Source organism: Protobothrops mucrosquamatus, unplaced genomic scaffold (genome assembly GCF_001527695.2).
Source record: "Protobothrops mucrosquamatus isolate PMUCROS unplaced genomic scaffold, P.Mucros_1.0 scaffold3195, whole genome shotgun sequence".
NCBI lineage: Eukaryota > Metazoa > Chordata > Lepidosauria > Squamata > Viperidae > Protobothrops > Protobothrops mucrosquamatus.
Genome location: NW_015389193.1, coordinates 21,476 through 37,119, shown reverse-complemented (window position 1 = coordinate 37,119; position 15,644 = coordinate 21,476). Strand labels below are relative to the sequence as shown.

Here is a 15,644-nt window from a genome sequence, read left to right as displayed (position 1 = left end):
GAAGCAATGGATGGAAACTAATCGGGAGAAAACCAACCTAGAATTACGGAGAAATTTCCTGACAGAACAATTAATCAGTGGAACTGTTTGCCTTCAAAAGTTGTGGGTGCTCCATCACTGGAGGTTTTTAAGAAGAGATTGGACAGCCACTTGTCTGGAATAGTATAGGCCAGGGTCTCCTGCTTGAGCAGGGGGTTGGACTAGAAGACCTCCAAGGTCCCTTCTAACTATTATTTTGATAGCAAATATTTGTAGGACTGTGAACTGGAAAACTAAACACCCAAGATATGCTCCTGTTCATCCTTGCTTTAGATTCATTCAAACCACAGGAAACCCTAAATGCAGGCATCAATGACTCTCTAAAACAGGGATGTCAAACTCAATTTCATTGAGGGCCACATCAGCATTGCGGTTGCCCTCGGCGGGGGGGCGAGTGGGTGTGGCCAGGGTGGGTGCAGCCTACTGGGTGGGCATGGATGGAATGGGTGTGGCCTACTGGGTGGGCATGGCCAGCTCTACATCGTTCGCGTCAAGGGTGCCTGTGGGGGCCTGGGCAGGAGTGGGACAGATCTGAGGGTCTCTGGCAGAAGAGGGTGGGACCGGGGCAAGCGCCAAAGCAGGGTTGGTGACACAAAGGGTGACATCTCCCCAGCATGCACCCAGGGGGCGGGGCCGATGCGGCAGGGGCTGGTTCCTCGCTGTTTCCAGACGGCCTTGTGGAGCTAAGACTGAATGCGTTTCAGCATAGATGGCCACCAGAAAATTGTACATTGGCTCCCGGCCGGCCTGGGCCAGGGCCAAGGCAGTGGGGGCCGTTCCCTCACTGTTTCCAGGATGGCTTCGCGGGCCGCATCTGGCCCCCGGGCCTTGTGTTTGACATGTCTGTTCTAAAAGAATGCAAATGACCAGCTGTCTGCAAGGAGTATAAATCCTTTCATTCTCCACCATCCAGTCAGAGCTGAAGAAGCTTCTTGGATGAGAAGCGAAATGTCTTCAAAGAGAAAAAAGAAAGTCCAGTTGCCTCGTGATAAAGGACCTTTGGGACAACCATGACCTGGATGATTAAGAATCTCCATAGACATCTAAATCCAAAATGACTCTTCCGAAAGTCCCTTCTGAAAGTCTGCAAATGCGTTTGTTTGTTGCAGTAACCTTGGTGCTGCATGTTAACGGAGAGAGGCTGACCTGGGCGAGGAAGAGACAAAGACTGTAGGAAAATATGTTATGCCAGCTGCCATCTGGTGGCATATTTGGGAAGGACAAAAAACATGCCAACGCTAACCTATAATCAACGCTCTGGATTAACTGACTGGCACCCTGTGTCCTCATCCTGTCTCATGGTAAAGTAGCTGTGAGAGATTGTGTAAAAGTTGAGGAAGGAATGGAACTTGTTTCATAAAGGCAACTCAGCCCATAAAGGAGAAATTTGGGAAGAAGCATTTCAAAGCATTCGTTACCTCATAGTCCTTGCACTCAAGATGATGACTGAAAAGCAACAACGCATGAGGAAAAAGGGCTGATGGGAGAGGAGAGGAAAAAAGCCCAACTAGACATTGTCTCCTAATGATCTTCTCTCGTCATGATCAATTGGGATAAAAACATCTGGGAAAGTTGATAAAATATTTTCCAGCCTGGGGGATCTGAAGTAGCTCAGTCTCTCATTTGAAGCAATTCAGTAATATTCAATTGTAATTTTTCATGGCTAAACATCATTGAATGAACCGAATCAGTTGCAGTTTACCCAGTCCAGGGATAAACAAACCATAGCTTCATATGATGTGTGAACCAGCTTCTCCACCACCACTAGGCAGCCCACTGGAATAGATCCGAAAACCCAAACAGACATTGTTGTTCTGATTTGCAAAGATAAGGTTTTATATCCCAAGGAAGAGTCTTGTTGAAACAGAAGTCCAGAATTCCGTTTCCAACCTTGATGGTCAACTCATGTCTCTGAGAAGTTGACAAAATGTTCCCAGGAAATGAATGACCAGCAGTGGCTGGCTTGTGCCCAGAACAAGCTTCACCCAGGCAGCCACTAATCCAGTCAGTTCTGGCACCATACAATAGCTCCAATCAACTGAAAATATGCCATTGTGAGAATACATTCTCTACCCACTTCAGGAAATGCCTGAGTTCCCTCAAGCCTTTTACTAGGTGAGCACTGGCAAATGATTACATCAATGTATTTCAACCTTGGTCACTTAAGACAGGGGTCCCCAACCCCCAGGCTGTGGCCCAGTACCGGGCCCTGTTCAGTGCTGTTATAACTTCAGTTACTAAATGAATGATTGTAAGTTGAGGATTACTTGCACTGCAAGTGGCTAAATTGATAAAAGTTTAAATGTCCACCACCATAAGCCAACAATCCCAGGTTTGTGGTAAAGTAGATCAAAAACCATCCTGGGAAAAATACTGTATTGGACAATCACTTTTGTATCATTTTTTTAAAAATGCAATAAAGCATTCATATAATCAGCAGGAGCCCAGCTCACCTGAAGGCTGTCTTTATCCATATGGTGTGTTATGTGAACCAAGTCAATTCAGTAAATCAGCATGTGCAATTACAATGCATTCAGAAAATATTCAGATCCCCTTCACTTTTGTCAATTTTGTTATGCTGCAGCTTGATTCTAGTTGTTGAAAATCATTTTTTCCACATTAATTACACTCAGTACCCCATAATGAAAAAGTGAAAACAGAATTTTAGATATGTCTGTAAATTTATTAAAAAGAAAAAACTGAAATATCACATTGGCATAAGTATTCAGAACCTTGGCAATAACACTTGAAATTTAGCTCAGGTGAGCCTGCCATTTCTTTTGATCATTGCTGACATGTTTCCACACCTTGATTGGAATTGACCTGTGGTAAATTAAATTGGTCATCATTTGGAAAGACACACACCTCTCTATAGAAGTCCTCACGACTGACAATGCCATACTGTAGCAGAGGTCAAAGAAACTGCCTACAGAGCTTAGAAACAGGATTATTGCAAGGCACAGATCTGGGAAAGGCTACAATAAAATTTCTGCTGCACTGAAAGTTCTTAAGAACACAGTGGCTTCCATAATTCTCAAATGGAAGAAGTTTAGCATAACCAGGACTCTTCCAAGAGCTGATCACCTGGTCAAACTGAGCAATCAGGGGAGAAGGGCCTTAGTAAGAGAGGTGACCAAGAACCCAATGGTCACTCTGACTAAACTTCAGAGATCCTGTGTGGAGGTGAGGCAGAGTTCCAGAAAGACAACCATCACCCCAGCCCTCCACCAATCTGGGCTTTATGGCAGAGTGGCTAGACGGAAGCCTCTCCTCAGTGCAAAATACATGAAAGCCTGCTTGGAGTTTGCAAAAAAGCACCTGAAGGACTCTTGGGACTGTGAGGAACAAGATTCTCTGGTTTGATGAAACCAAGTTTGAACTGTTTGGCCTCAATTCTAAATTTTTTGTCTGCAGGAAACCAGGCACTGCTCATCACCTGCCCATTATCATCCCAACAGTGAAGCATGGTGATGGCAGCATCATGCTGAGGGGGTGTTTCTCAGCAGTAGGGACCAGGAGTGATTGGAGTTGAGAGAAAGCTGAACAGAGCAAAATACACGAATACAGTATATTTGTAGCACTCAGACCTCAGACTGGGCTGAAGGCTCACTTTCCAACATGACAAAGTTCCTAAGCACCCAGCCAAGACAACACAGGAATGGCTTGGAGACAATTCTGTGAATGCGCTCAAGAGTGACCCAGCCAGAGCCCTGACTTGAATCCTATTGAATATCTCTGGAGGGATCTGAAAATGGCTGTCCACCGATGGTCGCCATCCAACCTGACTGAGCTTGAGAGGATCTGCAAGAAAGAATGGCAGAAAAATCCCCCAATCCAGGTGTGCAAAGCTTGTTGCGCCATACCTAAAAAGACTTGAGGCTGTAATTGCTGCCAAAGGTGCTTCAATAAAGTACTGAGTGAAAGGTCTGAATTAGTATGCCAATGTTTTTTTCTTTTTAATATATTTACAGACATTACTAAAATTCTTTCACTTTGTCATCATGGGGTGCTGAGTGTAGATTAATGAGAAAAAATGAATTTCAACAACTGTAGAATCAGGCTGAAACATAACAAAATTGACAGAAGTGAATATATTCTGAATGCACTGTAGGTCAATATATCATAGAGTGGTAGAGTTGGGAAGGACCTCAGAGGTCATCAGGTCCAACCTTCACTACTCCATCCCCAATATGTTATTCATCTATTTCTGCAAAGAAAAGCAGAGATGACCTTGGAAAAAGTATGAACCGCCTCCAGGTGAGTTGCCTCTAAGGCAAGTTGGGTGATATACAAGATGAATGAACGAACCATTAAGGGATAGTGGTGAGGTGCTGATCTAGAAACCCAGAGACTGTGAGTTCAACAAATAAAAAGAAAATGCTATGAATAATTCCTGAAAGATGAGATATAAATCTAAAAAGGTTTTTGACACTAAGCCATAAATCATGATTTATAAATCAAAGTGACTTGAATTCTCACCAAACAAAACTTGCCACACTATGTTCAGGAAGATGTTAAGATGTGAACTCAACCATTATTTATTTTATAAACAATAGTTAAACAGTGTGCAGTGTTTCTCCACCTTGGTGATTTTAAGGTGTGTAAATTTCAACTTCCAGAATTCCCCAACCATTGAGGAATTCTGGAAGCTAAAAGTGCACACATCGTAAAGTCACCACAGTTGGGAAACATTGCCTTTACAGTGGAAAACTGAGCCAAAGAATCTCTTTAACTATTTAATTTTGAAAATACACACTGCACATTCAAGCAAACCACGTTTTGGCTTTGCATTCTGCATGAATCCAGGTGCTCTATTCCAAATAATAATTTAATGGGAATGGTGCATTGTAAGCCTTAGATCCCACAGGTAAGACTTTGCCTCGCAGATCAGTTCCGGGCAGAGCTCACAAGAGAATCTAAATGATTTTTCATTTTTGATTATTTCGCTTCTTGCATGAAGCCAACGCTAGCCATCCTCCGGCGCTACTCCTTCATCGATTGCTTCTGTCTGCCTTTGTAATCTCTATTGCTCCCGTATCGGCTTGCCACTATCACGCGGGTCTCGGAGGTTCTAGTCTCGCGAGATCTCTTGGTTTCCGTTTCCGTGACCCGAGGTTGCTAAGGGCCGCTTTCAGTTGCCAAGAGAGGCCTAGTTAGGCCTAGTTTAAGACGCAATGGCGGAGAGCCGGTTGGAGAAGTTGGGAACAATCTTTACCCGGTGGGTCTTTGGGTTTTCTCCCCCTCCCTCCTGCATTTTGGGTTAGGGCTTGTGAAGAACGGCAGTCGTAAAATTTATACTAGGGAGCTCGAAAGCAGGGAAATGAAAGCGTGGCCGCTTTGGGGCAGTTAATTAAAAAAAAAGTCTAGACATTTGCGATAAATGTTCTCCCTGCAGAAATACAATGCTTGGGCGGCAAAAGCCTGGGGAATCCCTGGAAGGCACAAAGAGTTGCGGATCTCTTGGGGGCAGGACGGATATTTGCAAGCCCGAAAGTGGTCGAACCTCCAGTTCCAGAGGCAGTCTACTTCACGTGGTCCTTCTCTAAAGGAACTGCCAAGCGCTGGCCTAGGAAATATCCTAACGTTGTAACCCGCCCCTTTAATGAAAAGGACGCTGTTTTATATTTTATCTGTTTATTTTATTGTATTAAATTAATTATGGCTGCCTGTTCTCTTCTGGAGTGGCTGGATTTACAAAATTTAATAAAATAAACCCATAAAATATCAGTAGTGTTAATTTGACTAATATATAAATATTGCCTTTATATTCATTTATTTTATTAAATGCACTATATAGCTGGCCAGTATCTTCTGCATTGGGCAGCCCTAATACATTTTAATAAGATAAACACATAAAATATTAATGTTATTAATAATAACTAATATAGTAATAATATGGGGTTGTTTTTTTTAGGGTGTTCATTCTCCGAGCTTGTGGGTTGGTTTCTGAATTTTTTGTTACCAGGCTAGGTAACATCTTCAGCAGAATTTAGGGGATGTCCATGTCAGTGTTCTTGTGGATAATTCCTGGTGGAGTGTGGCTGTGGGTTTGTGGGCTATTGCTATTCCTAGGGGTTGGAGAATTCTGGCTGTCATTTCCAGCACTCCTTTTGAATAGCAATAGGCCAGAAACCCACAGCCACACTTCCCCAGGAATTATTCAGAACCAAATATAAGATACAGAAGAATGAAAGAAACAAGGTGATCTACAAAATCTACTGTAACCATTGCAACGAATTCTACGTGGGACAAACATCACATCAGTTAAAAACTAGGATTCACGAGCACCGGCTGGCAGTCAAACGCCACAATCCCAAATCCTTAATCTCTACCCACACCGACACCAAACAGTACCAGTTCGATTGGAGCAACACAAAAATCTTTGGGCATGTACCCGCCATGCTTGTGAATTCATTGAAGCCTGGCACTCCACAAGCAATTCCATCCCCAGGCACATTGACCTACAACCAGCCTACGAACCCCTCCGAATCCAAATCAACCGCACAGCCAACCAGAGATGGCACCGACCCTCAGTCAACCCACACAAGCCCCCACCCACTCAATGACCTTGACCTCATGTAACCTCCCCATCACAAGACCCATCACAGACCCTCACTTGACACACCCACACCTGAAGCCCTTATAAACAGAAGAACACTGACATCCCCTAAAGTCTTTTGAACATGTTACCTAGCCTGCTAACGAAACATTCAGAAACCAACCCACAAGCTCGGAGAACAAATCTTCATCCTCATCCTACACCTGAGCTACAGATATTCGCCACTATTGCAAACGTTTTTTTCCTTTTCCTCCTTATGCAAATTGACTTCCTACTCTTTCCTTGCAGGGTGCAGAACTTGCTCCGCTCTGGGGCAATGCGTGAATCCCAGAAACCCATCTGGTATGATGTTTACGCTGCTTTCCCTCCCTTACGGGAGCCCACTTATCGCAATATTCGCCCGTTGGTGGGAAAGATAAAAGATACAGTGCCCCCCATTCTGTACCCGGAGGATCAGATCCGAGCGTAAGAGTCACTCCTTTCTTTTCCCTCTTAGTTTCCCCTCTCCTCCCATTTCTTTACAGGTAGTCCTCGCTTACTGACTGACTGCTTGTTCAGCAACTTTTCAGAGTTAAACGGCACTAAACAAAGGAGATTTATGAAGAGGCAACCATTGTAGCATGCCTGTGATCACATGACCGCAATTCAGGCACTTGGCAACCGTTACACATTTAGGATGATTGCAGTGTCCTATGGCTATGTGATCGCCATTTGTAATCTTCACCACTGGCTTCTGAGAAGCAAATTCAAAGAGGAAGCTGGCAGGAAGTCTCAAGTTGCAGAGTGACTGGTTCAAATTCACCCAGCTGGCTCACAGGAGGCCAAGAGGCCAAGGTCTCTTGGTTTCTAAACCAGCATCTTCACCATTATACCAGACTGGCATTTTTAGCCCTCTATAGCAGTGGTTCTCAACCTTTTTAATGCCGCGACCCCCAACCGGTCGTAAGTCGAGGACTAAACCGGTCGTAAGTCGAGGACTAAACCGGTCATAAGTCGAGGACTAAACCGGTCGTAAGTCGAGGACTACCCAACCGGTCGTAAGTCGAGGACTTTCCCTGCCCGGGAGCGCCGCACATGCGTGGTTCCGCCCCCTGCGCCGGCCGAGGCGTAACTGGTAAGCGGCAGAGACGGAGCAGGCCGACCACCAGCTGGCCCAGCTCAAAGGAGGTAAGGCACCCGCCGGAAAAGGGGGAAAAAAATGGCGGACAGCCTTGCTTGGCGACCCCCGTGAAATGGTCGATCGACCCCAAATGGGGTCGCGACCCATAGGTTGAGAACCGCTGCTCTATAGAGTCATACTCCTAGTTCATCCAGCCTGCATCTTATCAATTATTGCTGATAACGATTGTGTAGCGATTAGAAGATTGAATAACAATTGAGATTTGACTGAGACTTGGAGACTTATTGAGCAAACTAAACAATCATTAGTTCTCATTGTCACCTGTTTCACAGGTGTCATGGGTGTAATTTTTAGACAGACTTTTTATTCTTTTCTTTCCCTGGGCTTTTAGATATAAGTCAGGATAAGCATGTTATAAACCAGAGGTCTACAACCTTTTGGGCACCAGGGACCGGTTCCGTGGAGAGAGGTTTTTCTGTGGACTGGAGGGTGTGTGGTTTTGTGTGCTGCCTGCATCTCGCAGATGGGGCTTTGCTTGTTTGTGCAGCCCGGTTGCTGGCATGCCACGGCCCGGTACTGGTCCACGGATCGGGGGTTGGGGACCCCTGTTATAAACAACAATAGCTTTTCAGATCTAAGGCATCGTTCCTTCTCCCCTCCTTGCAGTTTGAACTAGTAGGGATGTTATTGTGGAACGTCTTGCATACAGATGTTGTCACTTGTTGCTATGATGGCTTGGAGAATGCCACAGGAAATGACAAATATAATCCTTGACATATGACTGTCAACTGGTTGTAAGTTATGATGACCCTTTATGTGGCAGTCACTAAGCAAATGCCACGGTTGTTAAGTGAAACCATCATTTGTTATGGGCATAGATTTGCGAAAACTTGACGTTAGTGCTGATTTTCAGCAAAATCATTGTAAAATGTGACCATGGGATGCTGTGAATCTGGCTGTGTTGCTGAGTGCCTGGAGTTCAGTCATGTGACTGCAGGGGGGGGCATGACTGTTGGAACTTCAGAACCAGATCATAAATAGCTCCAAGGTAAGTCCGTCGTAACTTCGAACAGTGGTAAGTCGAGGACTGCTTGTATTTTTAAGGTGTAAGTAATCTGCTTCCCCTTGTGATGTTACAGATCTGATGGCAGAGAGGGACTACAGCTGATATGTTATTCTTGTTTTGCAGCTTCTTAAGTCTCCCAAGTTTTCCCTGTTACACTGAAGCAGAAAATTACTAAATGATAGTGCAGTGATGGCGAACCTATGGCACGGGTGCCAGAGGCGGCACCCAGAGCCCTCTCTGTGGGCACGCGCGCCGTCGCCCCAGTTTTAGGCCTTCAGCTGGGTTTTATAAAACCTTTTTGCTTTAGGTCTCCACCTCTGTGTGCAAAAAAAAAAAAAGTTCAATCAATCAGGCAATTTCAACTCGCAGTGAAAAAAAAGATCTTGCAAAGTTGGAATTGATTGAACTTTTTAGTCCCACCCAGTCTGCCGTTACCACCGCAGCCACACCCACCCAATGGACCACGCCCACCCAATGGACCACGCCCACCCGGCACCCGACAATGCGTAAGTGGGTTTTGGGTTGCAGTTTGGGCACTCGGTCTCTAAAAGGTTCGCCATCACTGTGATAGTGTGTAATTTCTCAAGAATTTCTGGGGGGGGGGGGTCAAAATAAATATAAATAGATGCTTGACCGGCATCTTTAAACAACCCCTTTTTTAAAAAAAGAAAAAAAAATACTGAAATCCCTTGCTTTCTTGGATAATAAGATGGCATCACCACCTCCTGCGGGAAAAATGATAGTTTCACCAACCCTGAATTAGACTAAGACTTCAGCTGAATAATACAATTTGCAAGAAGCCTGTTCATTTCTCAAGGCGGGAGAGGAAATACAGCACTATTAGAGCTAAGTAATATGTATTAGCCACCCAAGAGACATGTATTTGATCTGGATACCACATAAATCTACCTAATAAATAAATATTAGTATAGCAATATTCTTTGTCTACCTGGAGATAAGTTCTAAATTGAAATTTCTTATCTAATTCATTAGGAAATTTTATGAAGTCTATGGAACTGGTTCAGGTATATTTGAACTAGCAAGATCAAATTATAAATCTCCCTGTCAAAGGTAAGTGAATAAACTCTCCCCTAAGGATTTTTTTTTCTTCCAAGTTCATGGACTGGAAATTATGATCTTTCCTCTTGGAATTCCAGGTTTGTTGAGAAATACAATGAATTGAAGAACAAGGAGGGAGAAATGGACGAAGACCTACTATTTGCAGAAACAGGGAAAGCGCTTTTGGCAGAGGGCCTGGTTTTATCAAGAAAGGGCAAAAAAGTAAGTATCCAGAAGCAAATGCCATTTTTTTGGTATCACATTGGAATGCAGGGTGTGCAGGTGTCATAAATAATGTGGCATAGTAATTAAACCACAAATATGTCGTCGTTAGTTGCGAAGTCGTGTCCGACCCATCGCGACCCCATGGACAACGTTCCTCCAGGCCTTCCTGTCCTCTACCATCTTCTGGAGTCCATTTAAGCTCCCGCCTCCTGCTTCAGTGACTCCATCCAGCCACCTCATTCTCTGTTGTCCCCTTCTTCTATTGCCCTCAATCTTTCCCAGCATTAGGCTCTTCTCCAGTGAGTCCACAAATATGGTAACCATTTTTTTAGTAGAAATCTTTTAACTTGAAAATGAAGAGGCGGGTTGGCTGAGTGGCTCAATGATACTGGAGATGACCTTTGCTTCAGCGGTTTGAGTCCTAGCACTGCGTGGCAGGGTGAGCTCCCGTCACTTCCCTCAGCTCCTGCCCACCTAGCAGCTTGAAAGCATGCTATATGTGATAGATATGTAGGTACCACTTTGTTGAGGAGACAAGCCAGCACTTTGTGTGGAGGGTTAGAATCCTGTAGGCACTGAACCTTCCCGGTTGCAACGCCTGTTTGCCAGAAGGCTTCAGAGGAGGGAGAGGGCCCCGGGTGACACTGCAGGAAAGCAGCTCGTCTTCCTTTCTGGTGCGGAACTAGCTCACCCGCTGAGGCACCCCTTGGAAAGCGTGTGAGCATGAACCAAAACAGGGCTAGCAGTCTTAGGCAGCTAAACTACTCTGCATTAGCATTGTAGTCTCCTGGCTTATATATATGATGATGATGATGATGATGATGATGATGATGATAATATAATAATAATAATAATAATAATAATAATAATAATAATAATAATAATAATAATAATAATAATAATAATAAGTAGTAGTAGTAGTAGTAGTAGTAGTAGTAATAGGCGCCTTGCGTGCAATCTTAAAACAACTGGAGCACCACTTGAACACCATCATCGGCATTCACAAATTCGCTATTAGTCAATTGCAAAAGGCGGCCTTACTAGGAACTGCTTCCATCCTGCGATGATATCTGTAATACCATCAAACATCCACATCTGCCTATCCCAGGTCCTTGGTAAGGATTCGATAGGTAGACAAAATGCCAAATCCAGTCTGAACATCTGGCTGACTGTGCGATGATCAATAATAATAATAATAACAACAATAATAATGATGATGTTGGAAGGGACCTTGGAGGTCATCTAGTCCAACCCCCTGCTCAGGCAGGAAACCCTACACCATTTCAGACAAATGGCTGTCCAGTCTCTTCTTAAAAACTTCCAGTGTTGGAGCATTCACAGCTTCTGGAGGCAGGTTGTTCCACTGATTAATTGTCCTCACTGTCAGGAAGTTTCTCCTTAGTTCTAGGTTGCTTCTCTCTTTGGTTAGTTTCCACCCGTTGCTTCTTGTCCTGCCTTCAGGCGCTTTGGAGAGTAGCTTGACTCCCACTTCTTTATGGCAACCCTGAGATATTGGAACACTGCTATTATGTCACCTCTCATCCTTCTCTTCATTAAACTAGACATACCCAATTCCAGCAACTGCCATATGCTAAATAAATAAAAACCTTGAAAACTTGACATTTTCTGGAAGGAATACAAGGAGTTAAATTTTGAAGATTCAGCAGAGAAGGCCTCGTGCCTGTCTAAATTGATCCATAAAGTAGTATTTTCAGCCAAGTCTCACTAATCTGCATAAGGGTTAATACCAAAGTCATTACTGGATAAGAGACAGATCCAGATTAATCATCATTATCTTCCAGAATAAGCAAATCCTTTAATTAAAAAGGGGGGAAATACTGTCATTTTGCAAAATAAATCACTCTAGCATTGCCCTCAGTATTGAGAATGCCTGGACCCGATAACACAGGGAACCTATAATAGAAAACATTAGGTGAGGATGAATTAGAAACGATGACAGCATTTTGAATTATTCAGCGTTATTTCCTCCATTAATAATAATAATAATAATAATAATAATAATAATAATAATAATAATAATAATAATAATAATAATAATAATAATAATAATAATAATAATAATAAAGTTGGAAGGGACCTTGGAGGTCATCAAGTCCAACCCCCTGCTCAGGCAGGTAACCCTATACCATTTCGGACAAATGGCTGTCCAGTTTCTTCTTAAAAACCTCCAGTGTTGGAGCATCCACCACTTCTGGAGGCAGGTTGTTCCACTGGCTAATTGTTCTAACTGTCAGGAAGTTTCTCCTTAGTTCTAGGTTGCTTCTCTCCTTGCTTAGTTTCCACCCGTTGCTTCTTGTCCTGCCTTCAGGCGCTTTGGAAAATAGCTTGACTCCCTCTTCTTTGGGGCAGCCCCTGAGATATTGGAAAACTGCTACCATGTCCCCCCTCGTCCTTCTCTTCATTAAACTAGACATACCCAATTCTAATCATCATCATCATCATCATTTTAGCCATTGTCTACCCACTGCAGGATGAAGGCCTCTTCTGCATGTTTCCAATCCATACGGTCTTGGGCTTTCTTTTGCCAACTGGGCCCGCAATACTTGCTGATGTCCTCAATCCATCTTGTTTTAGGTCTCTTTCGTGGATGCTTTTGATCAAGGGGGATCCATTCTTTGCCTGCCTTAGTCCACCTGCCATCAGTTCTTCTTGCTATGTGACCAGCCCATTTCCATTTCAGTTCTTTTACTCTCTTGATGATATCCTATACTTCCGCTTGTTCTCTAATGAGGTCAGTGTCCATGTTTCACCGGCATATGTTAGAGCAGGTAGCACACACGGATCGAAAACTTTTCAGGCATGGGGGGGGGGGGTTGTTCTTGAAAATTATGCTTAGCTTGCCGATTGCCTGCCAACCACATTTAATACGCCATTCAATTTCCTTTATTGTATCACCTTCCATTGAGATCCATTGGCCATGATACATGTAGTGGTCTACTACAGAGGTTTCGTCAACCTTTTGGGCACCAGGAACCGGTTCCGTGGAGAGAGGTTTTTCCGTGGACCGGAGGGGGCGTGGTTTTGTGTGCTGCCTGCATCCCGCGGATGAGGCTTCGTTTGTTTGCACGGACCGGTTTCTGGCATGCTGTGGCCCGGTGCCAGTCCACGGACTGGGGTTTGGGGACCCCTGGTCTACTATATCTAGTTCTTCTCCAGATACGAAATTTATTTTTCTTTCTTTGGTGAATTTATTAAACATTACCTGGCTCTTTTTCAGGTTTATTTTTAAGCCAAATGGTTCTCCTGTGCTTTTGTATGTGTCTTTGTAGCTCTTTTGGGTCTCTTGAGAAGAGAACGACATCATCTGCAAATCTTAAGCGATTGAAATAGGCGCCATTGATTTTAATTCCATCTTTTGCCCAGGCTAGTTTGCAAAATACTTCTTCAAGGCAGGCTGAGAAAAGGATGGGTGATATTGTAGCCGCCTTGTGGTACACCTCGTTCTTTGTTGATGAGACATAGGCAGGGAGGAGACAGAGCAGGTTCATTGCCTCGAAGGCTCTGTCTAACCATCTCATCCTCTGCTGTCCCTTTCTCCTTTTGCCTTCAATCACCTATCCATGAAAGTGGCAACTGGAGAGCCTTCTCTCTCGTCTTTCACTGCTGATGCAACTGTTTTGCATGACATTTGCCTCTCCCAACAGTATCTTTCCACTCAAGTCTAGGTGCAGCAGTTTTGGGGGAATGGGAAAAGCTGTTATGCTGTTCTCAATTGTCAGTCAGAGAGCAAAGCTGGCTGGGGAATTCTGGGAGTTGAAGTCCACACGTCTTAAAAGTTGCCAAGGTAGGCCAATAGCTCTCTGCCCGCATTTGCTTTCTTTATCAAGCAGAAATTCCTCCAGTGAATCCCTACACAGGCACGTACCACAAATAAGTCCAATTCCAGAGCGTTGTAAGATTACAAGGTTGGCTTTCAGAAGGAGGAAGAACTGAGGCGCTAAGGTTGATCTTTGTTGGCCTGCAGACACAAGAGTCAGCTAGAGCAAGTTGACCTTGTGCAAAAAGCTGTGTCTAGCTCAATCCTCCATGGGAGCAATCTGGATCAGGAGTCCTGATCTCAATTTGCTAAAACCGTCTATCCTACACTGCTTATATGGATAGAGTTGTGCCTTTGCCTGCCAGCCAGTTTATGATATACACACCTGCTGTTTGCTCTCAGAACACCAACTACAGGTAGTACTTGACTTACAACAGTTCATTTACTGCAGCGGTTCTCAACCTATGGGTCGCGACCCCATTTGGGGTCGATCGACCATTTCATGGGGGTCGCCAAGCAAGGCTGTCCACCATTTTTTTCCCCCTTTTCCGGCGGGTGCCTTACCTCCCTTGAGCTGGGCCAGCTGGTGGTTGGCCTGCTCCGTCTCTGCCGCTTGCCAGCTACGCCTCGGCCGGGGCAGGGGGCGGAACCACGCATGCGCGGCGCTCCCAGGCAGGGAAAGTCCTCAACTTACGACCGGCTGGGTAGTCCTCGACTTATGACCGGTTTAGTCCTCGACTTACGACCAGTTGGGGGTCGAGGCATTAAAAAGGTTGAGAACCACTGATTTACTGACTGTTCGAAGTGACAGTAGCACTGAAAAAAGTGACTTGTGACCGTTTTTCATTACAACCATTCTGGGCTCAATTGTGGTCGTAAATTGAGGACTGTATTGCCCTTTCCATCAGTGACATTGACATCTTATTGATATTACTTTTTGACTCCCTTTGCCTGTAGAAGAGAGGATGATCATTGGTTGGTTTGACCCCTGATGTTAATCACAACCTGATCGGGAACTAAAGCTGTGTTACTTTGACCTGGAAAGATTCAGTTTCTGGTTTCACTTTTGCACACTGTGCGGTTCCTCTGCTTTTATCCAACAGGTTGCTCCAAGGCCCCCATCAGCCGTGCCTGTATTAGAGCTTCAAGGCCTATTTCAGGACAAGGAGGACGGCACAGAAAGTCCGGATCCAAAAACAGAGCCCACCGAAAAGCCAACGGAAGAACCCTTCCCCTCCTAAAAACTATGTGATTCTGTTTAAACCAGTTTTTATTGACTGCATGACCCTTTGATAGACTCTTCCTAAAGTTCTGGTTTTCTCCTTGTTAGGAATGCTTGGAGGTACTGTAGAAAGATCACAAGAACTCTCTTATGGCCTGCTTTGGCAAGTCATGTTCCCCAAAGTGCACATTTCAACACAGTGGATTTGATTATTAAAATCATTCTCTGGAAACATTTCTGCGGTGGATATTCTAGCTTTCACTTTCAATTCAATTCAATTCAAGTTTAATTTATATACCGCCCTTCTCCCATAGGACTCAGGGCGGTTCACAGCATATTTAAAAAACAGATACTATACACAAATAAAAATACAAAAATACAATATAAACCCCAATAAAAACCGAATTAAAAACCAAATATTGACGGCTGTGTTTCCAATTAAAATTGCTTCTAAAATCATCCCTACCTAAAATCCTCCCTAGGTCAGGCCCGCTTGCTGGAAAAGCCATGTCTTGAGGGCGCGGCGGAAAGTAAGGAGATCCGGAATCATCCGGATCTCGGGGGGCAGTTCGTTCC

General features: G+C 44.3%; 1 protein-coding gene across 1 annotated transcript; it reads left to right on the top strand.

Moving 5' to 3' along the window:
* The first annotated feature begins 5,158 nt into the window (after positions 1-5,158).
* MRPS23 (mitochondrial ribosomal protein S23) lies at positions 5,159-15,302 on the top strand. Its single transcript, XM_015826583.1, has 5 exons — positions 5,159-5,257; positions 6,887-7,063; positions 9,778-9,855; positions 9,942-10,065; positions 14,950-15,302. Exons 1-5 carry the CDS (start codon positions 5,214-5,216, stop codon positions 15,085-15,087), a joined length of 561 nt encoding a protein of 186 aa, XP_015682069.1. The 5' UTR covers positions 5,159-5,213; the 3' UTR covers positions 15,088-15,302.
* Positions 15,303-15,644: the final 342 nt, after the last annotated feature.

What these genes read in the sequence shown, in the direction of transcription:
- MRPS23 (XM_015826583.1), top strand. Translation starts at nt 5,214, where the DNA reads ATGGCGGAGAGCCGGTTGGAGAAGTTGGGAACAATCTTTACCCG. An exon ending in TATAAATCTCCCTGTCAAAG is followed by an intron (nt 9,856 to 9,941) that starts GTAAGTGAATAA and finishes TTGGAATTCCAG; the next exon opens with GTTTGTTGAGAAATACAATG. An exon ending in TATCAAGAAAGGGCAAAAAA is followed by an intron (nt 10,066 to 14,949) that starts GTAAGTATCCAG and finishes TTTATCCAACAG; the next exon opens with GTTGCTCCAAGGCCCCCATC.